The sequence below is a fragment of the Cervus elaphus genome, chromosome 33, assembly GCF_910594005.1.
Source record: "Cervus elaphus chromosome 33, mCerEla1.1, whole genome shotgun sequence".
Taxonomy (NCBI): domain Eukaryota; kingdom Metazoa; phylum Chordata; class Mammalia; order Artiodactyla; family Cervidae; genus Cervus; species Cervus elaphus.
The window spans coordinates 58,133,760-58,159,450 of NC_057847.1; the positions used below are offsets into that span (position 1 = coordinate 58,133,760).

General features: G+C 36.9%; 1 protein-coding gene across 1 annotated transcript in view; it reads left to right on the forward strand.

Moving 5' to 3' along the window:
- Positions 1-25,691, forward strand: part of LRP1B (LDL receptor related protein 1B) — a 2,070,284-nt gene that overhangs the window by 1,853,655 nt on the left and 190,938 nt on the right. Inside the window, exon 67 of the mRNA XM_043894665.1 lies at positions 21,988-22,104. Coding sequence (XP_043750600.1) covers positions 21,988-22,104 — 117 coding nt within the window. The remainder of the gene's footprint in view (positions 1-21,987; positions 22,105-25,691) is intronic.

Below are 25,691 nucleotides of genomic sequence, written 5' to 3' on the forward strand. Positions count from 1 at the left end.
ACTCTTTGTGACCCCATGGACTATATAGCCCAGTAGGGTCTTCTGTCCTTGGAATTTTCCAGGCAAGAATTCTGGAGTGGGTTGCCAAATATTTACTACTCCAGGGTATCTTCCTGACCCAGGCTCGAACCCATGTCTCCTGTGTCTCCTGCATTGCAGGTGGATTCTTTGCCTGCTAAGCCATTGGAAAAGACTAACTGAGGTCTAAGTTGGGTCAATCACTTTCTTGTAGTCCTTAGAGAAACCTTTAAATTAGGTGGAGTGATAATGTTATTCCTGTTGTTATTGTTATTTAACAGATGGATGGTGAAACAAAGTCAGAAAGGTAAGGTCAAACCAATGAGTGGGTAAGCATGGGTTTGGAGACAATTCTCCCTAGCCCAGGGAAAATCATATTTCCACACCATTATTTCAACTTTTAGGGTCATAGATCCTGTGCCTAATCATGTGTTTTACTGTATGTTGTCACACTACAAGGCTATATATTGTCACCCTGCTTATTTAACTTATATGCAGAATGCATCATGAGAAACACTGGGCTGGATGAAACACAAGCTGGAATCAATATTGCCGGGAGAAATATCAGTATCCTCAGATATGCAGCTGACACCACCCTTATGGCAGAAAGTGAAGAAAATCTAAGGAACCTCTTGATGAGAGTGAAAAAGTTGGCTTAAAACCCAACACTCAGAAAACTAAGATTATGGCATCTGGTCCCATCACTTCGTGGTAAATAGATAGTAGATGGGGAAACAGTAACAGACTTTATTTCTGGGGGCTCCAAAATCACTGCAGATGGTGACTGCAGCCATGATGTTAAAAGATGCTTGCTTCTTGAAAGAAAATTTATCACCAACTTAGACAGCTATTAAAAAGCAGAGATATTACTTTGCCAACAAACGTCTGTCTAGTCACGGCTGTGGTTTTTCCAGTAGTCATGTATGGATGTGAGATTTGGACCATAAACAAGCTGAGCACTGAAGAATCGATGCTTTTGAACTGTGGTGTTGGAGAAGACTCTTGAGAGTCCCTTGGACTGTAAGGAGATCCAACCAGTCCATCCTAAAGGAAATCAGTCCTGAATATTCATTGGGAGGGCTGATGCTGAAGCTGAATCTCCCATACTTTGGCCACCTGATGCGAAGAACTGACTCATTTTAAAAGACCCTGATGCTGGGAAAGATTGAGGGCAGAAAAAGAAGGGGATGACAGAGGATGAGATCATTGGATGGCAACTCGATGGACATGAATTTCAGTAAACTCCTGGAGTTGGTGTTGGACAGGGAGGCCTGGCATGCTGTAGTCTATGGGGTCACAAAGAGGCGGATACGACCGAGTGACTGAACTGACTGACTGACTACCGTGACTTTGGGAAGTGACATATGTTCTCTGAGGCTGTTCCTACACCCTAAATTTAGAAGCTTGGATATGATTATTTATAAGATTTCTTCCCCCCAGACAGGATCTTTAACATGTGCAAATAACAAAAATCCAAATATAGTCCACATAATAATACCAATGGAGTATAATTATATTTTTTAAAATTTGCCACCCGCTGGATCATCGATAAAGCAAGAGAATTCCGTAAAAACATCTATTTCTGCTTTATTGACTATGCCAAACCCTTCGACTGTGTGGATCACAATAAACTGTGGAAAATTCTGAAAGAGATGGAATACCAGACCACCTGACCTGCCTCTTGAGAAATGTGTATGCAGGTCAGGAAGCAACAGTTAGAACTGGACATGGAACAACAGACTGGTTCCAAATAGGAAAAGGAGTATATAAGGATATATATTGTCACCCTGCTTATTTAACTTATATGCAGAGTACATCATGAGAAATGCTAGGCTGGAGGAAGCATAAGCTGGAATCAAGATTGCCAGGAGAAATATCAATAACCTCAGATATGCAGATGACACCACCCTTATGGCAGAAAGTGAAAAAGAACTAAAGAACCTCATGATGAAAGTGAAAGAGGAGAGTGAAAAATTGGTTTAAAGCTCAACATTCAGAAAACTAAGATCATGGCATCTGGCCCCATCACTTCATGGCAAATAGATGGAGAAACAGTGGAAAAAGTGGCTGACTTTATATTTTGGGCTCCAAAATCACTGCAGATGGTGATTGCAGCCATGAAATTAAAGGACTTACTCCTTGGAAGGAAAGTTATAACCAACCTAGACAGCATATTAAAAAGCAGAGACATTACTTTGCCAACAAAGGTCCATCTAGTCAAGGCTATGGCTTTTCCAGGAGTCATGTATGGATGTGAGAGTTGGACTATAAAGAAAGGGGAGCACCAGAGAATTGATGCTTTTGAACTGTGGTGTTGGAGAAGACTCTTGAGAGTCCCTTGGACTGCTAGGAGATCCAACCAGTCCATCCTAAAGGAGATCAGTCCTGAGTGTTCATTGGAAAGACTGATGTTGAAGATGAAACTTCAATACTTTGGCCACTTGATGCAAAGAGCTGACTTGTTGGACAAGACCCTGATGCTGGGAGAGATTGAGGGCAGGAGGAGAAGGGGACGACAGAGGATGGGATGGTTGGATGGCATCACCAACTCAATGGCCATGGGTTTGGGTGTACTCTGGAAGTTGGTGATGGACAGGGAGGCCTGGCGTGCTGCGGTTCATGGGGTCGCAAAGAGTCGGACACGACTCAGTGACTGAACTGAACTGAACTGAAAATTGATTAAATTTTTTTAATGACAAGTTTTTATTGAAGTTCATTTCTATGCCTGAGAGAAACTATATGACACAAAGAATGCGTTTATAACTAAGCAGGATATCAGTTTTCTGTTAACTGAAACTGTTTTAAAAGTTTCTATTAAAATAATGAATTCAATAAAATGTTTTCTCATATAGATACAGAAACCTTATAGAAATTTGATTTATTTATTGTATTAAACAGTTTTCATCAAGATACTAGAAATTTTGTTCAGGTCTCTTTGGTGGAACAAAATTGGACTCACTGTTGCTGAATTATCAGTTCATTTATTAGCATTGTAAGCCAAGAAAATCTGTTTTCTATGTACCTGTTTTTACTTCAACTCAGATTGAATGTTCTACAAAACAAAATGATTGATAAGTTTCTTTCATAGACCTACAAACCAAAGTTTTCTTAAGTCTTTCAAATATTCTTCAGTTTCAATAGAGTAAGAATTTTTTTTTCTTACTTCTTCCAGGAAATTTAACTCCAGTTTCTCCTTCCTCCATCTTCCTTCTTCACCTCTTCACCTATCTCTTCATATTTGTTCTTTCCTTTTAGCTTCTCTTTGCTGCTTGTTCCTTCTTTATTTTCTTCCAAATCCAAATAAGAGCTCAATAAATAAATATAGTTCAGCTCAATTCAGTTCATTTGCTCAGTCATGTCCAACTCTTTGCAACCCCATGTCCTGCAGCACGCCAGGCCTCCCTGTCCATCAACAACTCCCAGAGTTACCCAAACGCATGTCCATCAAGTCAGTGATGCCATCCAACCATCTCATCCTCTGTCATCCACTTCTCCTCCCACCTTCAATCTTTCCTAGCATCAAAGTCTTTTCAAATGAGTCAGTTCTTCGCATAAAGTGGCTAAAATATTAGAGTTTCAGCTTCAACATCAGTCCTTCCAATGAACGCTCAGGACTGATCTCCTTTAGGATGGACTGGTTGGATCTCCTTGCAGGTCCAGGGACTCTCAAGAGTCTTCTCCAACACCACAGTTCAAAAGCATCGATACTTCAGTGCTCAGCTTTCTTTATAGTCCAACTCACATCCATACATGACTCCTGGAAAAGCCACAGCCTTGACTAGATGGACCTTTGTTGGCAAAGTAATGTCTCTGCTTTTTAATATGCTGTCTAGGTTGGTCATAACTTTTCTTCCAAGGAGTAAGCATCTTTTAATTTCATGGCTGCAATCACCATCTGCAGTGATTTTGGAACCCCAAAAAATAAAGTCAGCCACTTTTTCCACTGTTTCTCCATCTATTTGCCATGAAGTGATGGGGCCAGATGCCATGATCTTAGTTTTCTGAATGTTGAGCTTTAAGCCAACTTTTTCACTCTCTTCTTTCAATTTCACCAGAGTGTCTTTAGTTTTTCTTCACTTTCTGCCATAAGGGTGGTGTCATCTGCATATCTGAGGTTATTGATATTTTTCCTGGCAATCTTCATTCCAGCTTGTGCTTCATCCAGCCCAGAGTTTCTCATGATGTACTCTGCATATGAGTTAAATAAGCAGCATCACAATATACAGCCTTAACATACTCCTTTTCTTATTTGGATCCATTCTGTTGTTCCATGCCAGTAGTCATTGTAAATATTTTTCCCTGCTCAAATATGTTACATAGATGATTGAATTCTGAATCTCTTCTACCTTCATTAGGAGTGATATGCATATTCCTTTTACCAAAAGGAAAATCTTTATTGAATATTGGTGAGAAAAAACACTGAATTCCAGTGATTAAGCATCTGTCTACCCTTGTAATTTTGGTGACAATTCTGATGACTTTTTTCCTACCCATTTTTCAGTTGAATGTTTATATCACATAACAAAACTCTTAAGCTTGCTTGAACTCAACATTGAAAAACTAAGATCATGGCATCTGGTTTCATCACTTCACTTAATGGCAAATAGAAGGGAAAAAGTGGAACCAGTGACAGATTTTATTTTCTTGGGCTCCAAAATCACTCAGTGACTGCAGCCTTGAAATTAAATGACACTTGATCCTTGGAAGTAAAGCTATGACAAACCAAGACAGCATATTAAAAAGCAGAGATGCCACTTTGCCAACAAAGGTCCATATAGTCGAAGTTTGTCCATATAGTCAAAGTTGTGTGTGTGTAGTCATGTATGGATCTGAGAGTTGGACCATACAGAAGGCTGAGCACCAAAGAATTTATATGTTTGAGCTGTGGTGCGAGAGAAGACTGTTGAGAGTCCCTTGGACAACAAGGAGATCAAACCAGTCAATCCTAAAGGAAATCAACCCTGAATAATCACTGGAAGCTGAAGCTCCAATACTTTGGTCCCCTGATGCAAAAAGCTGACTCATTGGAAATGACCCTGATGCTGGGAAAGATTGAAGGCAAAAAGTAGAGGGTGGCAGAGAAAGAGATGGTTAGATAGCATCATGGACTCAATGAACATGAATTTGAGCAAACTCTGGGAGTTAGTGGAGAACAGTGGAGCTTGGTGTGCTGTAGTCCATGGGGTTGGAAAAAACTGGACATGACTTAGTGACTGAACAACAACATGCTCTAAATGGGCATAAATAAATAATAATTACTACAGTCCAAATTCCAAAAATCAGAAGCTTGATCTCTGTAATGATATATCATGGTCAGCAAAGCAATTTGAGAAAGATATTTTAGCTTGCATTATAATTCTTCATCCATTTATAAGACAGATGGTTGCTTCCCTGGTGGCTCAGCAGTAAAGAATCCGCCTGCAATGCAGGAGACCTCGGTTCGATCCCTGGGTCAGGAAGATCCCCTGGCGAAGGAAATGGCTACTCATTCCAGTATTCATGCCTGGACAATTCCGTGGACAGAGGAGCCTGGCGGGCTACAGTCCATGGGGTCACAAATAGTTGGACACAACTGAGCAACTAACACATACATACATATATGAGATATAACCTTCAAAATATAATGAAGTTTTACATAAAATTTATTATTGTATCTATATAGGAATGATGATGGGATTATTATTTTAAAAATATATTCAGAATAGTTTTTTTCTCAGGTCTCAGCAAAAAGAAAATAATCATTTTAGGGAGGTGAAAAGTTTATTATATTTAATGTCCTGTAGGTCATGTACCTTGTTATTTCCTATGGAACCTATTAAAAGTCATCCTCTATCAAAACCTCACTTCAGTTGTTGAGAATGCTTTCCTTCCAACCACATATTTTCACATTTTAGTTATTCCTCCTAGATTTGTGCCACCTGCAAGTCTAACAACAGCACATTTCATACCATTATGTGATTTCTTACTAAAATGTTGAATAAAGTTCTGTCAAGAATGAGTATGTTGACTACCATTAGAATAGTCCCTTCAGATTGTCATCAAATATTATTCTTTGAGTCTTGTTTTTCAGCATCCTAGAATTAACCTTGAAGCTATTCTACAAAATAAACTTACTTATCAATTCTTCAAAGACATATTCGGCTTTTGGTTTAAAGATACAGAATGTCAACAATGTTATATTGGAGAGTCATAGTATGCTTCCTTTTGCTTTTTCATCCATTGTCCTCTCTAATGTTTGGTTTTCTATTTCTCCTGGGCAATTTTTGCCCCATATTTCTTCTTAAGGTAGTCTAGATCAACTTGTAAGTCTTATTTTCAACATTGTTGCTGTTCAGTAGCTAAATCATGTCTGATTCTTTGTGACCCCATGGACTGAAGCATGCCAGGCTTCCCTGTCCTCTACTATCTCCCAGAGTTCAGCATTTTCTTTGTAAACTTTATGAATCCATTTTTGAGCTCTTTTTGGGTTATGTGAGCATTACTCAGCTAGCGGGTGAGATGAGTGCAACTGTGCGGTAATTTGAACATTCTTTGACATTGCCTTTCTTTGGGATTGGAATGAAAACTGACCTTCTCCAGTCCTGTGGCCACTGCTGAGTTTTCCAAATTTGCTGACATATTGAGTGTGGTACTTTCACAGCATCATCATTTAAGATTTGAAATAGCTCAGTTGGAATTCCATCACCTCCACTAGCTTTGTTTGTAGTAATGCTTCCTAAGGCCCACTTGACTTCACATTCCAGGATGTCTGGCTCTAGGTGAGTGATCACATCATCATGATTATCTGGGTCATGAAGATCTTTTTTGTATAGTTCTTCTGGGTATTCTTGCCACCTCTTAATATCTTCTGCTTTTGTGAAGTCCATACATTTCTGTCCTTTACTGTGCCCATCTTGCTTGAAAGGTTTTCTTGGTATCCTTAATTTTCTTGAAGAGATCTCTAGTCTTTCCCATTCTATTGTTTTCCTCTATTTCTTTGCATTGGTCACTGAAGAAGACTTTCGTCTCTCTCCTTGCTGCTCTTTGGAATTCTGCATTCAAACAGCTATATCTCTCCTTTTCTCCTTTGCCTTTTGCTTCTCTTTGTTTCATAGCTATTTGTAATGCCTCCTTAGACAGCCATTTTGCCTTTTTGCATTTTTTTCCTCAGGAAAAAGTCTTTCTTGGTCTTGATTGCTGCCTACTGTACAGTGTCACATACCTCCGTCCATAGTCCTTTAGGCACTCATCTATCAGAGCTAATCCCTTGAATCTATTTGTCACTAACACTGTATAATCATAAGGGATTTGATTTAGGTGATACCTGAATGGTCTAGAGGTTTTTCCCTACTTTTTTCAATTTAAGTCTGAATTTAGCAATAAGGAGTTCATGATCTGACCCACAGTCAGCTCCCAGTCTTGTTTTTGCTGACTGTATAGAGCTTCTCCATCTTTGGCTGCAAAAAAATATAATCACACAGTAGCAAAGTAGTGTTCAAAATTCTCCAAGCCAGGCTTCAACAGTAGCTTTCACATGACTTGTGAAACCCAGATGTTCAAGCTGGATTTAGAAAAAGGAGAGGAACCAGAGATCAAATTGCTAACATCCGTTGGATCATCAAAAAAGCAAGAGAGTGCCCAAAAACCATCTACTTCTACTTTATTGACAATGCCAAAGCCTTTGTATGGGTCACAACAAACTGTGGAAAATTCTTCAAGAGATGGGGATACCAGACCACCTGACATGCCTCTTGAGAAATCTGTATGCAGGTCAAGAAGCAGCAGTTTGAACTGGACATGGAACAACAGACTGGTTCCAAATCAGGAAAGGAGTATGCCAAAGCTGCGTATTGTCACCCTGCTTATTTAACTTATATGCAGAGTGCATCATGAGAAATGCTGGGCTGGATGAAGCACAAGCTGGAACCAAGATTCCCAGGAGAAATATCAATAACTTCAGATATGCAGATGACACCACACTTATGGCAGAAAGTGAAGAAGGACTAAAGAGCCTCTTGATGTAAGTGAAAGAGGAGAGTGAAAAAGTTGGCTTAAAACTCAACATAAGCTATGGTACATATACACAATGGAATATTACTCAGCCATTAAAAAGAATACATTTGAATCAGTTCTAATGAGATGGATGAAACTGGAGCCCATTATACAGAATGAAGTAAGCCAGAAAGGTAAACAGCAATACAGTATACTAACACATATATATGGACTTTAGAAAGATGGTAACGATAACCCTATATGCAAGACAGAAAAAGAGACAGATGTATAGAACAGACTTTTGGACTCTATGGGAGAAGGCGAGGGTGGGATGATCTGAGAGCATAGCATTGAAACATGTATATTATCAAGTGTGAAACAGATCACCATTCCAGGTTGGATGCATGAGACAAGTGCTCATGGCTGGTGCACTGGGATGACCCAGAGGGATGGGATGGGGAGGGAGGTGGGTGGGGGGTTCAGGATGGGGAACACATGTAAATCCATGGCTGATTCATGTCAATATATGGCAAAAACCACTACAATATTGTAAAGTAACTAGCCTCCAACTAACAAAAAATAAAGGGAAAAAAAAACTCAACATTAAACAATAGAAGATCATGACAACTGGTCCCATCACTTCATGGCAAATAGATGGGGAAACAATGACAGACTTTATTTTTGGGTACTCCAAAAATCATTGCAGATGGTGACTGGCACCATGAAATTAAAAGACACTTGCTCCTTGGAAGAAAAGTTATGACAAATCTAAACAGCATATTAAAAAGTAGAGACATTACTTTGCCAACAAAGGTCCATCTCATCAAAGCTATGGTTTTTCCAGTATTCATGTCTGGATGTGAGAGTTGGACTATAAAGAAAGCTGAGAACTGAAGTATCAATGCTTTTGAACTGTGGTGTTGGAGAAGACTCTTGAGAGTCCCTTGGACTGTAGGAAACTCCAACCAGTCCATCCTAAAGGAAATCAGTCCTGAATATTCATTGGAAGGACTGATGCTGAAGCTGAAGCTCCAATATTTTGGCCATCTGATGTGAATAGCTGACTCACTGAAAAGACCCTGATGCTTGAAAGATTGAGGGCAGGAGGAGAAGGGGAAAACAGAAGATGGGTTGGTTATATGGCATGACCAACTTGATGGACATGAGTTTGAATGGACTCTAGGAATTGCTGATGGGCAGGGAGGCCTGGCGTGCTGCAGTCTATGGGGTCGCAAAGAGTCAGACAAGACTGAGCAACTGAACTGAACTGAACTTGGCTTATTTTTCTTTTGATAAGTTTCTTTTGCAAGAGAAACATGTGAGTGCCCTGGGGAAAGAAAATCAGTTGTGGACCCAGAACACCTAAATGTTATTATAAGAATCCTGTTGAGTTCACAGTAGCACCTTAAGTATATAATATAGGATAGTTGTATTAAACTACAAGTACTTCTGGTCTTCCCCTTATGACTCAGCTGGTGAGAACTCTGCCTGCAGTGCGTTAGACCTGAATTTGATTCCTGGGTTGGGAAGATCCCCTGGAAAAGGGAAAAGCTACCCACTCCAGTATTCTGGCCTGGAGAATTTCATGGACTGTATAGTCCATGGGGTCCCAAAGAGTCAGACATGGCTGAGCGACTTTCACTTTCACAAGCACTTTCAACAAAGGGCTTCCCAGGTGGCGCTAGTGGTAAAGAACCCCCCTGACAATGCAGGAGATTGAGAGATGCAGGTTCAATCCCTGGGCCGGGAAGATCCCCTGGAGGAAGACATGGCAACCCACTCTAGTATTCTTGCCTGTAGAATCCAATGGACAGAGGAGCTTGGCAGGCTATGGTCCGTGGGGTCGCAAAGAGTCAGACACAACAGAAGCAACTTAGCAAGCACACACACTTTGTCAATAGGATGTCTCTAATTCATGTGTATGTTTCTGTGTGTGTATGTGTAAAAGTGTGTGTTTGTATGTGTGCTTTACTCTTTAAAATACTTGGAAAAAACTGCCCTAAAGCAATAATTCTGGGTTTATAGCACGCGCATAAGATCTAAACAAGGGATGATTTCACATAGTACACAGAGTAATTGTTCTTGTTTAGCTGCTAAGTTGTGTCAGACTCTTTATGACTCCATGGACCGCAACATGCCAGGCTTCCCTATCCTTCACTATCTCCTGGAGTTTGCTCAGCTTCACGTCCTTTGAGTTGGTGATGTTAATTACACAGAGTAATTTTGTATCTTATAAAGATTTAAAATATAGACACTAGCATATCAGGTCATGATATCAATAATCTGTGGCTCATGGTGAAGTTTCATATTAGCAAGTTAAGCCATTTAAAAATGTTTTAAATAAATACCCGGTATAGATGATACTGGAAAATGGCAAATTTGTGAAGTTGGTAGGTGAATGGGTACATTGGAAACCATGTCTCTAATGAATCACACCAACCCCCAAGTCAGTGGGTTCCTCTTGCTTCCCCTTCTGCTTAGTAGCTATTCCCAGTCAGAGGTTTTTACCTTGTCCTGTAACAATACTTTCAGTTCCTCTCCACTGTGGATAATAATTTGATTAATTTGATGATATATCCCATCTTGGATATATGCTTTATAGTAAAGATTCTTTTCTTTCTTAGATTTAATAAAGTATAATATAAAGAACAATTCTGATTCTTCATTGTTTACAGTGACACATTAGAAATTGAAGGAATATTTAGGTGAGCTAAATTAATGCAGGTTTAATGATGACTCATATTTTCCATTGAGATACTTTGCTTTCTGCATGGGTCTAGTGGCTGAATTAAAATGTGAATTTTATTTTAATTCCTTTATTTAAATTCCCATATTAAATTCAGCCCAAGTACTGTGTTTTGTGTTTTTTGTTTGTGTGTTTATTTGCTTTTGCATTTCTTATCATAACTTGTTGTCTCTCTGAAAAATATTATTCTGGAAGCAGATGCAGTATTAATATAGGAGGCAAGCAGACTTTTTAAAAGGTGAATAAAGCCATCTAACATGGAAGTGCATTATTAAGGTTTTTAAAGACATTTGGGAGTAAGCCAAGTAAACAATCATGTACTGTAAGCAGAATCTTAAAAAACAAATCAATACCTTGCTGACTAGGCAGCCAATGAGGAATGATGAGATAAAGGCTGATATGATCATTTACTGATATGTAGCACCTGGTTGAACTGTAAGTCAAGTAAGGGACACGTTCTGTGGTGAGAGACAGACCACCATATTTTTTTTAATAAGCCAAATTGTTTTCCTCAAATTATAATGTATGCCAAATTAATTTTTTTTAAAGTTCACACAGTTCAGGAATAACAAATCTTATCCATGAAGACTTTGCAATTTTGTCCATATTTATCTCTGAGTATAAATTACACTCTTTACATGAATCTAATATATTTCCCTCTGAGGTTAGACCTTTTGCAGCTTCAGGGTTTTATAAAGGCAACTGTGTTTTCCTTGAGTTCACTTTAGCTCAACTTTTGACATGTACGCAATTTTAGTCATCATTTGGTCCATAAAACTGAGATCTTGGTATAAAGTGGCAAAAGAAGGAAGCCGTGGAGAACTTTTTTTGGAGGGATTATTTATGTTCATTTCAGTATGGTTTATAGTATAGGTATTAATGAGATTATATGGATTCAAGACCTGGTTTTGCAGTTTAAGAGCTGTGGGCTTTGGGACAAGTAATTTATTGTTATGTGAGGTTTAGTGTTCTCCGCTGTTCAATATACATTCCCTTCTGAGTTGCTCGGTGGATCACATGAATCAAGCTTAGCCTTGAACTTAGAGAAAACACTCAACAAATACTAAGTGCTATTAATGTTTTCAAACTAAAACATAAAATTCAAACTGGAATCTGAAACTAGTAATATCAATTTAAAAAGACTGCTCATAACAATATTTACTTAGAAATATCTTTGTAAAACCAAATTTTGATGTACCAACCACAATGAAATAAAAAATGCTGGTGCTATAAAAAAAGGAAATGCAATTCTGGTTGAAACGATAGACCTATTTGGTACTTTTATGCAGTAAATCTAGTCAGTAAATCAAATTATTGACCTCTAGTCAAAAAATCTTGTTCTTAGGTGCATTTCATTCTGTAGGAGTCTCAGTTTTCTTTCATAGGTGAATTTGGCTTATTTTTTCCTAGCATACCTTTATCAGTGTATGCTACCGTGCTAGCTTTGTAAGTATGGCACAAAAGCTGAGATAAAGGTAATTATCCAGAAAAATGCAGACCAAAGAATCCATCATGGTGTTTCCAAGATTGGGGTTTCTGTATTGCTATAACTATTCAGCAGTCATTCAAATTTCTGTCTTTATTTTGTCATAAATGTTAAAATGTATTTGAAATTCATTCATCAAAAAGAAAGTGGCCAAATATAGATGCTCTCTTCCAAGGAAGAGAAACAAGAGAATTTCTGTACAAAGCCTTGCTTGGTGTCACTGCCCATCTGCACCAATGACCATCTTCCTGATCTCTTCCAGCACTCTTGCTGAAGTTGACCTGTTTCCTCTCCTTCAGCCACCCTCATCTCCCTGCTTTCTTGGACTTTCCAGGCCTGCTTCTTCTTTCAAGGTCCTATTTCTTCCTGGGATGTAACATGGTTCAGTCCTTTTCTCTTTGCCAAATTTTCAAGGTCACTTTGTTTTATAGTATCTTTTAAGTATTTATTTATTTGATTGTGCTGATAGAATCTTTAGTTGCAGTGTGTGGGACCTAGTTCCCCGGCCAAGGATTGAACCCTGGCCCCCTGTAATGGGAACATGGAGTCTTAGCCACTGGAGCAACAGAGACATCCCAAGATCACTTTCTTAATATAGCATTTGCAGACTATCATTTGAAATCCCCCCTTCCACACACATTCTCTATTCTCTTCTCTGTTTCTCATTATAGCACTCTTTACCCTCCAGTCAACATTTTGGTTTTGTTGTTCTTGTTATTGTTTTTTTCTTTCTAGTCTCAAATCACCACTTGGCCATTAGTATATAAATTCAATGAGGGTAGGGATTTATGCCAGTTTTCTTCATTAATATAAACCCTATGAGCTCAGAACAGTGCCAAGTACATGATAGGCATTAATTCATGTTTGTTGAGTAAATGACAACATACATCATCACCCTTCCCTGGTGGCTCAGACGGTGAAGAATCCACCTGCAATGTGGGAGACCTGGGTTCGATCCCTGGGTTGGGAAGATCCCCTGGAGGAGGGCAAGGCAACCCACTTCAGTATTCTTGCTGGGAGAATCCACATGGACAAAGCCTAGTGGGCTGCAGTCAATGGGGTCACAAAGAGTTAGACACAATTAAGCACAGCGTAGTACATCCTTTCTTAAGTTGAATTTTCCTAGAATTAGAACTTGCATTCACAAGACTTTGAATATAAGTGGTTTATTGGGGAAATGATTCCACAAATCAGTAATGATGGGCAGTTAACCAAAGAAGGGAAGGGAGAATAGAAAGTACATTATTGAGCGATTTATTGCAAGAATGAGATCCATTCTACAAGGAAATTCTGTGAGATAGTGCAGAATAATCAGTTACCCTAAACAAAGGAGAGAGCTGAGATATTTATTCACCAGATCCTGTCAGTCATTTGTTAAACACAGCTCCAAGGAAGAGAAGGGCATAAGTGCCCTGAAAAGCACTCCCAGACTGGGGCCAAGCAGAGAGTCACACATGCTTGCAGTTAGAAGCCACTGGTTTAGCAGGGAGCTCTGTTATGCTCTGTGATGAAATAGAAGGGTCGAATGGAGGGGTTGGATGTACGGGTAGGTGGGAGGTAAGTTCGAGGGAGGGGGTACATGGATACACATAGCTGATTCATTTCATTGTGCCGCAGAAGCACAATGCTCTAAAGCAACTGAATTCCTTTTTTTTTTTTTAAAAGAAAGTCATTGGATTAGCATAGACAGGGGTGATGAATAGCAAAGATTGTAGATGGGGTGCTGACACCATACATTTCAAAAATCCATACATCAGAACAAGACTTCATTACTTTGGGGTTCAACAGTCTGAGGATATCCCTCCATTTGAGGGACCCTGAATAGCTCAATGTGTTGTTTCTCTTCTGTTCCCACCATGAATTTACAACAAAGCCTTTGTTTTCAGTTTACATTAGATATAAATATGCATTAAGTTCATTTTAAAGGAAAAAAATTGAAAGATGAGAATCTTAAAGACTGTCTAAGTATGTAAGGGGCAAGAGAGCATCCTACCATATATCCCCATAATTAGGTTAGAGTCTAAGACTGACGACTCTTGGCCACTCTCATCTAGCACAACTATATCTACTTCCTCTTTTTATCCTTTTCCAGTAACTTCCTTACAGCCTGTTATTTGAGTCCTTAAAAATAGAGTCTATGCTGTTATCATGACTTTCCATTATCTGCTCTACTGAAGTGATTTTTCATATGAAAATAAGAGATGATATGACAATAAAGACTTTGGTAGGCTAGCATAAAGTGAGATTGGCCACCAGACAATGCTATTACTAAAACATGCGTCTTTTCATACACCCTTTCCTCCACACAAAAAGCAGTATTTCTCCTAAGCATTGTGAATGATATAAACTGTGACTTTAAGGTTTTAGGGTGTTGGAGATAAAAAAAAGCAAAGTGTGTTTTAGATGCATACTAGAACTAGCTCCCCTCACTTCACCCCCCCTAAGTTTACAATATGAGTTTCTAAATTAAAAAAACAAATCACAAATTCTTGTCAAGTGTGATAGATGGCATTATAGGATGTAATATGATCATTTCTAAAACTGCATAATGTGCATTCAAAAAATTTTTGCTGAAAATCACATACATTGCATTAACATGCAATTTTAAAAATGCCATGATTGGAGCTTCTGGAGAGCTAGCTTATTATAGATTCACCTCTTTATAAAAAATATATGTCATTGTTAATTTGTTTTACTTATAAGCCTTTATCTTCTCTACCTGGAAGACTAATGTAAAAGTTTAAAAAAATTAAAAATTCAAAAGCAAAACAGAACTAAGAGAATCCCACTGGGACAAGCTACAGCTGGCATTGTTCCTCTCAACCGCTGGTGCGTTCACATATTATTTCCGCTTCCCCTAGAAGAACAGGTTGTGCATGTAAGTGCTCATTGAGGAATATTACCCTGATTGATGAGAAGTAACATGAAATTAATTTTCAGATCTACCAGACACTTTACAATGCAAGGCAACCTGCAGTTTTCTAGATAATCAATATCACTAAATGCTATAATCACGTTTGTCATGTAGAGAATATGCTCAAAAAAGGTTTACCAACTCCCATTTTCATGGAAGCCTGAGTTCGCAAATTGTTTTCAAATAGAGACTAATTCTGAGACTTCTTGTAGAATGAGACTGCATTTCCCAGGTAGTTATAAGCCAATGAAATATTTTGGGAATTATGTAAATCATCACATACAGAAAAGAATATTACTATTAGGAGTCCATACCATTTCTAAGCAAGATAGAGCATGGTATTTATATCAGTTAGGACTCATCTGTAAATGACAGAAGTTCAGCACAAACCAGTGGAGAAATAAATTTTCTGCCTCAGTTTCAGGGAGTGGATAGAATTGACTTCAGGCACAATTTGGATTTAAGAATTCACATAGAGTCATCAGAGGCTTATCTTTTCCTCCAGTTTTGAACTATTACTTACTTTGGCTTCTTAGATGGGTACACTCTACATGGTTTTTAAATGACCCATGGCAACTTGAGGTTATAATACTTGCAATCATGAAAGAGAAGAAATCCTCTCCCTTTCAGCAGCCATGGAGATCACCTCAAATGATTTTAATTGGATTTCTTTACTAATTTACAAAGACTCCTAAATTGCCCACAAATCTATCCATTTTTATTTCCCCTTTAGAAACAGAAGCCTAAATCTTTTGTTGATGCATTGTTATCTAGAGTAAGTCATCACATTTCCCATCTCCTCCTGAAGCTAGATATTGTCATGTGACTAAGTTCTGACCTTTGAAATGTAACCAGAAATATTGGGTGGGACGTCCAGGATGAATATTTTGGGGGAGTTTTCTTAAAAAGCCTTCTTGTTTTGCCCTTCTATCCTCCTTCAGCCCTGCAGTGTAATGACTCAAGCACTAGTGGTCATCTTGGGCCATGAAGTGACTAAGAAAAATGGTAACCATTACTTAGGATGGTGGAACAGAATGATAGAAATCTGTGTTCCTGAGGATATTATCTAGCCACCATACAATCCCTGCACTGCCCTCTTTCATACTCCTTTAATATTGAAAGAGAATAATCATCTATTAAGTTTAAGTTATAAAATAACTGTTTTTAAATATCAGTAACATGTTTAAAATGTTATTTTTGCAGACTAATTGTGTTCTAAGGGAAGAATCAACCTTGGGTCATGGGCCTTCCCCTTGTGACAGAGGAGGCAGTGGTCCATGAATAACAGCTTCACCAGTGGTGGAAATAGTAGTTTCAAAATGACAAAAAAAGCCAATAATGATGTTGTATATCTACTATGTTCATGCCAACCAAAAAGTCCCATGTCAGTAAACCCTTCCTACTATAGAACATAAGGAAAGGTCAACTTACGTCATCACTGTTGAGGAACTCATAACCAGTCAATGAGCTTTAGAATATTTGCGAGCAGCGTATATAGGTATATTCACTTCTATATGATGCTAATAGAGACCTGGAGGCATTTAGAGTGAGAGATCAAAACTGTATAAGGTTGATTTAAAGAAAGAATATAATGATGTCTATATAAAGAGGTTATGTTTTGATACCCGACAGTTATCCTGCCCCAGTAGTAGACAAGATTTTCTATCAATACAAAAGAAGGTACTCCAGTCCAACTCCAATTTTAAGCCCTTCCTTCTAACTCTATGACGTTAGAGTCAGGAGGAGGACACAAGGAGCTGCCGTGATGGAAGCTCAGTTTCATTGTTATCATAATTCTTTGTGCTTCAGTGTTTCTGTGACTACATTACTTTTTCTGTAACAGAAAATCATTGCATGTTACCCAGATACCTGTAATAATTATATTTTCTGAACTGAGAGATAGATAGTGATGATTACAGAAGAATATTAACATGATCAACAAAAACTCCGTATTTCCAACATTTCACTTTTTAATATGAAGAAAAGTTTGCCAATTCATTTTTCTTAATGATATCTTCTAGAGAATAAAAAAGTTTAGGTTTGGTTAAGTTCAATTTGCCAATTTTTTTGATTATTGTTTTATGTGTTCTAAGAAATCAGAGGAGGGCATGGCAACTCACTCAAGTATTCTTGCCTGGAGAATCCCATGGACAGAGGAGTCTGGAGGGCCCTAGTCCATTGGGGCCCAAGGAGTTGGACATGACTGAAGTGGCCTAGTAAGCAAGCACTCTGTGTCTACTCCAAGATTATGAAAATATTTTCCTATATTCTAGAAGCTTTATATTACACTTACTATCAACCGAGATTCATTTTTGTGTATGGGTGTGGTGGGTTGAGTTTTATCATTTTCATATAGATAGCCACTTATTTCAACAATAGTTGCTAAAAAAGACTTTCCTCTTCCCATTAAATTGATTTAGAACCTTTGTTGAAAATCAGTTAACAGTATGTGTAGACTTATATTTCTGGTTTCATTTTGTTTAATACTCTCTTGATACTGTAACTTTAAGTAACTTAAAATCAGGTGCTATAAATACTCTAGCTTTGTTCTTTTTTCAGTATTGGCTGATTGTTCTAGATCCTTTGCATTTAAATATAACTTTAGAATAACCAATTTCTTAAGAATAATTAGATTAGGATAACCCTTCAAAAGTAACTTGCTGGAAATTTAGTAAGAGTTTCATTAATTCTGTATATTCATTTAGAGAAAGCCATAGCAATTTGAGTTTTTAGTCCATGAAAATAAATATCACTGAATTTTCTTGGACATATTAACTTTCTCTCAGCAATGCTTTATGGTTTTTAGTATGGTCTTGCACAAATTTCGCTAGCTTTATTCCTGGGTATTTGTTGTTTCATTGATACCATTGTAAAAGTTTAATTTTTTGTTATTGCGGATATATAGATATATGATAAACATATACATTGATGTTGTATCCTATGACCTTCCTGTTAGGTAGTTAGACATTAGCAACAAGGAAGTGACAGAGGTGAAAGATGCAGGAGGGGGATAATTCAGCTAAGCCCCAACCATCTGAGGACCCTTGCTTGGGGGACAGTCATTTAGGCCCCAACCACCTGGAGACCCTCCTCTGACCTCACTCAGAACCTGTGAAACTCTGGTTGGTTGGTGAGCAACTTATCCTGATAAACAGGGAGCACAGTAACATAAGAGAAGGCCCTGGGCATTGCATGCCCTGATTAGACTGGCATGTAACTTCTAGTAAACTCTGACTTAATATATACCAACATTATAATAAAATCTACCCCTCCCCACACACACCCAAGCAATAATGAATGTGTTACAGATATCAGGGCAGTCAATCAAATAGCTATTCCCTGTCTTTCACCCATGATTACACTCTACCTCCTCATAGAACAACTTATAAAACAACCTGAAGCCTGTACGCATGCGTGTTTAAGTCACATCAGTCATGTCTGACTCTGAGACTCTGAATTGCAGCCCACCAGTCTCCTCTGTCCATGGTATTCTCCAGGCGAAAATACTGAAGTGGGTTGCCATGCTCTCCTCCAGGGGATCATCCCAACCCAGTGATAGAACCTCTGCATCTCTTATGTCTCCTGCATTGGCAGGAGAGTTCTTTACCACTAGCGCCACCTGGGAAGCCCCTAAGCCTGTATAGGCGGGCTGGTTTTACTTTCCAGAAACATCCCTGCTCTCTCTCTGAGAGTATATCTATGCTTTAATAAACTTTGCTTTGAGCTTAAGCCTGAAGTGGTAGTTTGCAAATTTTTGCTTCTATTGCAAGGTCCGAGATTGCTGGTTGGGGACTCCAGTTGACTTCCTCTGTTGAAACTCTCTGTCTGACACATCGCATGGTAACATTCCAAATTCAGTTATTAATTCAGCAGTTTATAGCTTCCTTTGGCTTCCTTTCGGTATAAGGAGAAAACTAAATCTATCTCTCACCCCTGTTTCTCAGTCCACTTCCCCAGTTCTTATTCCACAAGGCATCACAGAACCAGATTCTTTTCTCTCTTTTGAGAAATAGGCAGTGCACATAAGAAGTAGCCCCATACAGTATATATTACAAACAGTTTTATCTTTTGATGGTCCCTCACTCCACCTTTCTGGGAGGATCCAGTTTGTTTCTGGGTATCTACAACTCATATGAAAATGTATTAAACAAATTTTCAAATACTATATTTGTTTTCTCCAAATTTATAATATCAAAAAATGAAAGTATTATTCCATTTCTATTTAACAATATGAATGAATAGAAAACTCTACATATTGTGAGTATTTTTCTGGAGTATTACAATTTAGAATTATATATGTTCTGTCCTACAATCGGTTTTGAGGTTCAGTGGTTTTCAGTATTGGCTGCTCATTGGAATCATTCAGCTTGCTTTAATAAAAATACTGATATGTGGGTTCCACCCGAGAGAATCTGATTTTATTGATATGGAGATGGACTGGGCAGAGGGATTTTTTAACTTTCCCTTGGTGAACTTTAATGTGTAGCCAATTCAAGAACTGCTATTTATACCTATATAGTTTATATAGTTTGTATTTGTAATGTTTATAAGCAGTGTCATGGATCAAAAAGTTAAATAGCTTGGAAACATAAAATTCAAACAACCTTACATAAAGCAATTAACATTTTCATATGACTCTTTCTGCAACGTCCCACATGGAAACCTTAGCAATGAACTGTAATGAACTTATTATAACTATAACTTGTAAATGTAAGTCTCTTTCAAACACAAAATATGATACAATTTAGGGGAGAAAACTTAAAAACCCATTGTACTGATACTCAGTACTGATTGTTAACCTTTTGTAATCATGGAGAATTGCCTGGGTACAATGTAATACTAAGTGAAATGGTCTATTTCTCTGATCCAGATTGCTTTCTTATATTCTTCTATTCTAAAAATTTAAAGAATATTTTAAATAATGCAAGCAACACATGGCAAGGAATAAATAAAACTACTGTTACCTAGAGTATTAGTTTTAGAGGAGTTTGTTTTAATTTCCAAAATGAAGTAACTATCTAAATAGTTCAGTATCAGATACAATATCTTCACGGGTTATTTAAATTCCAGTATCTTAGCATGTTGCTTGATTGAGGTGTATATAATGCTACATTAGAACTTCTGTAAATTTTAGACCAATTTTTGGCTCTGAAGTTAGGTATATAGCACAGGCAAAAAGGATATATCATGAAACACAGTACTCAACACAGTGACACAGTTAAATTCTGAGTAATCATTACCAGACAGGCAGGTATGCAAGAAAGATGGAGGAGGGGAATATTATCTCTCCCTGTCTCTCTATCTGTATGCATGTATTTATTAGGCTATATCTAATCCACACATATTAGTAGAACAGTGCACTTGAGGTCTATCATGAGAATTTCTACAAAAATGTAAAATGTTTCTGGAGCAGGATTGGATATAAATTCCTCCTTTATCATTTAAGACCTTTGTAAAATTGGAGAAATCAGTTAAACTCTTAAGATTTACTTCTCATTTGCTTAAGTGCATGTAATAATACTTCTTAGGAATGTTATGAAGATTGAGTGTGATCATGTTTATGAAAATTCTTACCCAGCCGGTGGCCTGGATCTTCAACATATGATCATTACCTGATGTCTTAATTAAACCTAAATCACTTTTATTTTCATAATATTATTTAAATCTGAATTTTGTAAAATGCAATTTGCAGTACAGAGTAGCAACGGACACCAAATGGCTTCTCCTCTCCCTTAGTAAATTTATTTTACCAATCTCAATCATTTTAACACTTCATTATCCTTCTCTAACATGGCTGAGGAAAAAAAGAGTTGATCTAAGTATGTGAAAGGAAAATATATCTTAAATTGTGCACTGACATCAATGCTCTTATTATTTTATGTACTTGAATTTATATCATCTTGATGCTTTGACCTTGCTAACTCAGTGTATTTCATAGAACAAAGATGATATTTTCACTTAGAGAACTTGTTAGAATTCTAGATCTACCCAATCACAATTTCCATTTTAGCAAAATTCCCAACTAATCAATATATACACACATTAGAGTTTAAGAAACAGTGGAGTAGATTATAAACAGTTGGATATTAGTCATGAAAATTTTTAAATATATGATCTGAACTTTTCATAAATTCTTATTGTGTAAATTTTTATTCTGGATCCTATGGATACAGTTAGATTTTTTGTAAAGAACAGAAAATCAGGAGTCAGTGCACACTTTTTTATTTTTTTTATTGGCTGTGTCATTTAGTGGTAGTGAAAATCCATCAAGTTCTTAAGCTTCTAAGAATATCTGTCTTAGCATTTGTAAAGTGAAGGGCTTGTTATTACATTTCCTGGTACTCAATGGGGTTATTTAGAGGTTCAGATGAGCTGGCACTTCAACAGTTTTTAAGGTCTTTACTTAGGCACTATTATAATCTATACATTTAGATCAGCTGACCATAGGTAAATTTTGAGTAAGAACTTCTAAAGAAGGAAGACAGGATGGCAACCACACAGTTTGGTTAATAACTATTTCTTTATGGCTGCTACTTTATAGCAAAAATAGAAGATGGCTTAGGGAAGGAGTACCTTAAAGAGAAGGGTAGCTTTCGGTAATCTTGATCTTTATTTTTATTATAAGACTGATTTGTGTTGAGTGGATGGTCCAATCAGTTGCTTTGTAATTAGCTCACAATGAAATATTAGTCAGAATTTGCCTTCAATTTTTCCTAGGAATGCTTCTCAGTTAAGAATTGACTTGAGGTCCTAGGAAATGTCATGTCCCCTGGATTCACACTGCAGTGAGGACACCGTGAGGGATATCTTTATGGAAGGCAACAATGCAAATTCTGGTTCTTTCCATTACAGATAAAAAGACTTGTGGTCCTCATGAATTCCAGTGTAAAAACAACAACTGTATTCCAGATCACTGGCGGTGTGATAGCCAAAATGACTGCAGTGATAATTCAGATGAAGAAAACTGTAGTAAGTAACTCTTGCTTGAGAACGTTGCAAGCTTGACAGCCTATTCAATAAGCAGGATAGCAATTTTTAGTTTAGTTAAGATATGAATTTGAACCTGTCTTGCAGCTCACATTTTTATACATGTATTCACATTTGAACAAGAATATTCAGACTAAATTGACCTGAATCTCAAATGGTAGAATTATTGAAATGACTCATCCTGGGAGTTATTTTCTTACAGTTATCAGAATTGGTATGAAAGTATCATGAGGTTTAATGCAACCCGTTAGTATGCAATGAAAGAAACCCTTGATGCAAGTTCATACAAAGAGCTGAATGATGTGGAGACAGTACAAAACATATCATTCTTTAACCGATGGTATTCATTTTATTTCAGTCTCAAATCCATTTACACTACAAATTCACCCATGAGCATCTTTCAGTGTAATATCATTTATTCTCTCTGGAGTGGTGAACACCATATGTATTCAGGATGCTTTTCTCTGAAAATAGAATAAAGCAATTTTCATCTTCTGCCTTCTGCATTTTTATGTAATAAGTTTAAAAAACATTAATTAGCCAGCGATTTTATTTTCTAAAAAGCATGACAATATAGAAAATTGTGACAGTATCTCTATCTTCTAGCATTCATTTCTGAATGTATTTCTTACCAGCACTTTCTTATACTGCTGTTTAAACAAAAAGGCAATATAAGCATGTTCAAAGTAAGATAATAATCAAATTCCATTATTAAATATTAACATTCTACTACTTCCCAAAAGAATTTATGATAACAATAATATCTACTCTTATATATTGGACTTAGGGCATTCATTTCCCATGATGCAGGAGACAAAATAGGAATTGTTATATTAAAATGTTGGGATATGTTATATAAAAGCATACAATTAGTGGAATCATAGCCTTAATAAACTACTTGGATATTCAGTTTGCAAAATACCAACTAATGGTTTGAGTCACTTTCAAAACTTAAGCTGAGTAGTATTTGAGGATCAGGGACCTTAAGTATGAAATCTCTGGATAGTTATGATTATGAAATATTTTGAATATAGAAACCTTTATTACTATATCTTCATATAAATATCTCCCAACTGAATATACTCTTTAGAAATGTTAAGTGCATTGCAGAGATTTATTAGAGTGTTTTAGATTTCTTTAAACATTAATTAAAAAAATTATATAGCAGGTCTCAGATTCTGTCCAGTGATTAAAATAAAAATCTAATGGGGGTGATGATGGTAAGACTAGAAGAGTGATTTCAAAAAAGAAACAATTATGTATGTTTCATAATTGGTATGAAAGTATCATGAGGTTTAATGCAACCCGTTAGTATGCAATGAAAGCATACTAACTTTTTATTTATTTAAATTTCATTTCAGAGCTTAAATACACAGATTAGCTACTCAGCTTAGTTTTGGAAAATTTAGTGTTAATTATCAATATTATCTTGGCTTCCCTGATATCTCAGTTGGTAAAGAATCACCTGCAATGCAGGAGATGGCAGTTCAATTCCTGGGTCAGGAAGATCCGCTGGGGAACAGATAGGTTACCCACTCCAGTATTCTGACCTGGAGAATTTCATGGACTGTATAGTCCACGGGGTAGCAAAGAGTCTGAAACTACTGAGTGTCTTTCACTTTCATAAATAATATACCAGAGAGGAAGCGTCTGTGACTGAAGGATATTGAAAACAAGAGAAGGAGGTGGAAAGGCAACAAGGAGACTCACATCTTGGAAGAACCTTTATTCAAGTGGTAATTTAAATGGTGTGAGAAGTTAGGTTGCTGTTTTAATGAGACAGGAAGGGGATGAATGAAGGGCTGAGATAGCTGGCTTCTGAGTCTTCTGGGGTTTCCTAAGTGGCCAAATATAATTTTGCTGACATCTCCTAAAAGTCATCTTTTGATGCAAGAAAGCTAGGAGAAGGAACAATTGCATCTCACTTGTCACCATGGAAACTTAGTGATAAATCACTGTAGCCACAGAGCCCTTAAGAAAAAGCAAGGGAATAGACTGCAGTATCAAGCATTGCAATATAAAATACCCAATTATGTGTGGATCTCTTTTAGTTCCTGCTAAGACAAGCAATATTGATGAATTTTCCAAGAAAAGATGGCAGTGAATGAGAATTAAGCATGTTATAGTTGTGACATGGAAGAATAGAAGGTGTATACAGGATAAACATCAGAGTAGATAGCATGTTAAAAATGGAAGAATGTTTAAGAGTAAGGATCAAGGGCTGTAGATCATTAAGTGGTGTTTGAATATACCATCTTGACTAGACCAGAGAAATGGGGAGATTAAAGCATTGAAAATGCCACCAGTTCTACATAGACAGAAGCTGAGTCTCAGAAGAATGAGATGAAAATACAATATATCTATAGGGAGCTCCAAGAGATTAGTCCTGTAGAAGTCAGCCTTAGAAAAAAATACTGTGGCTGTATTAAAATGCTTGCAAGATGTTTCCAATGTCTTATTATATATTGAAACTATTAAAATAATATGTATATAATAATAACAAAACTATTATCATTATATACACATGATATAATACATATTATAATTATGACTACATACTATATACATATCATAATTTTATATATAGTTATATATAGATGACAACAGTATAATCAAGAGGGCAGTGGTATATTGTTATCATGTTTTCTAAATGTCATTAGTCAAAGATATGCATTTTAGTGAACATTTGTCATTTATTGTTAGCCTTTATTAAGTAGTGAAACATACCAGAGGTAGTTAGTCAGTCAGTCTTACACAATAGCAACATTTGTTTTAAAGGCCTGCATACTGCTAAATTCACTCACATTTGATTGTCTCATTTATTTATTTATCATATGTATCTGAGTTCCCCTATTTAAATGTCTGGAGATGGTTGAAGAAGTAGGACAATGTCCCATGATCTGCACAGTGCCTGACACATATTTATAATATTAGCAATTTACTATAAAATTCTCTTTTGGGCTTCTTTGTTTATGAATCTCTTATAATGAATTAACTTTTTAAATTGAGTTGGAAATATTCCAGGCATAGATATGGAAAGAGTTGGAATAGCAGCAGAGCAATTAACTGCCAGCTATGTTTTAGTTTAATATGCCTTCTAATTTTTTATATCTACATAGGATAATTAGCCCATTGTCATTTCATCATCATCTGATGATCATTTCCCTTGTTAAGTGTTCAGCAGGGACATTTTATTTCAGCAATGATTTCTGCTCTTAAAAATAAGAAAATTTCATTGTTATTGAAGTCATTTAGTAATCTGGAGCAAAGGTTTGGAAATATTTAAGAAATCTCAACATCTGTACTATTTTCATCAGCAACAAATATATATGGTATGTCTGCCTTCTAAGTAATTGATGTACAAAATAAAATTATTTCACAACTTTGCATTATTAAAAAGTAACTGGCACTCCAATGGATTTTAAAGTACCAAATAATTTGATCAACTAGATAAAGGTTTATGTTGAGAGACAAGCTGCATCTGCCTTATTTGAATTTCTAGTACTTTCACACCAAATTTATATCAGAAGATTATTTGTATAGCATGACAGTTATACTAATTGTATTCT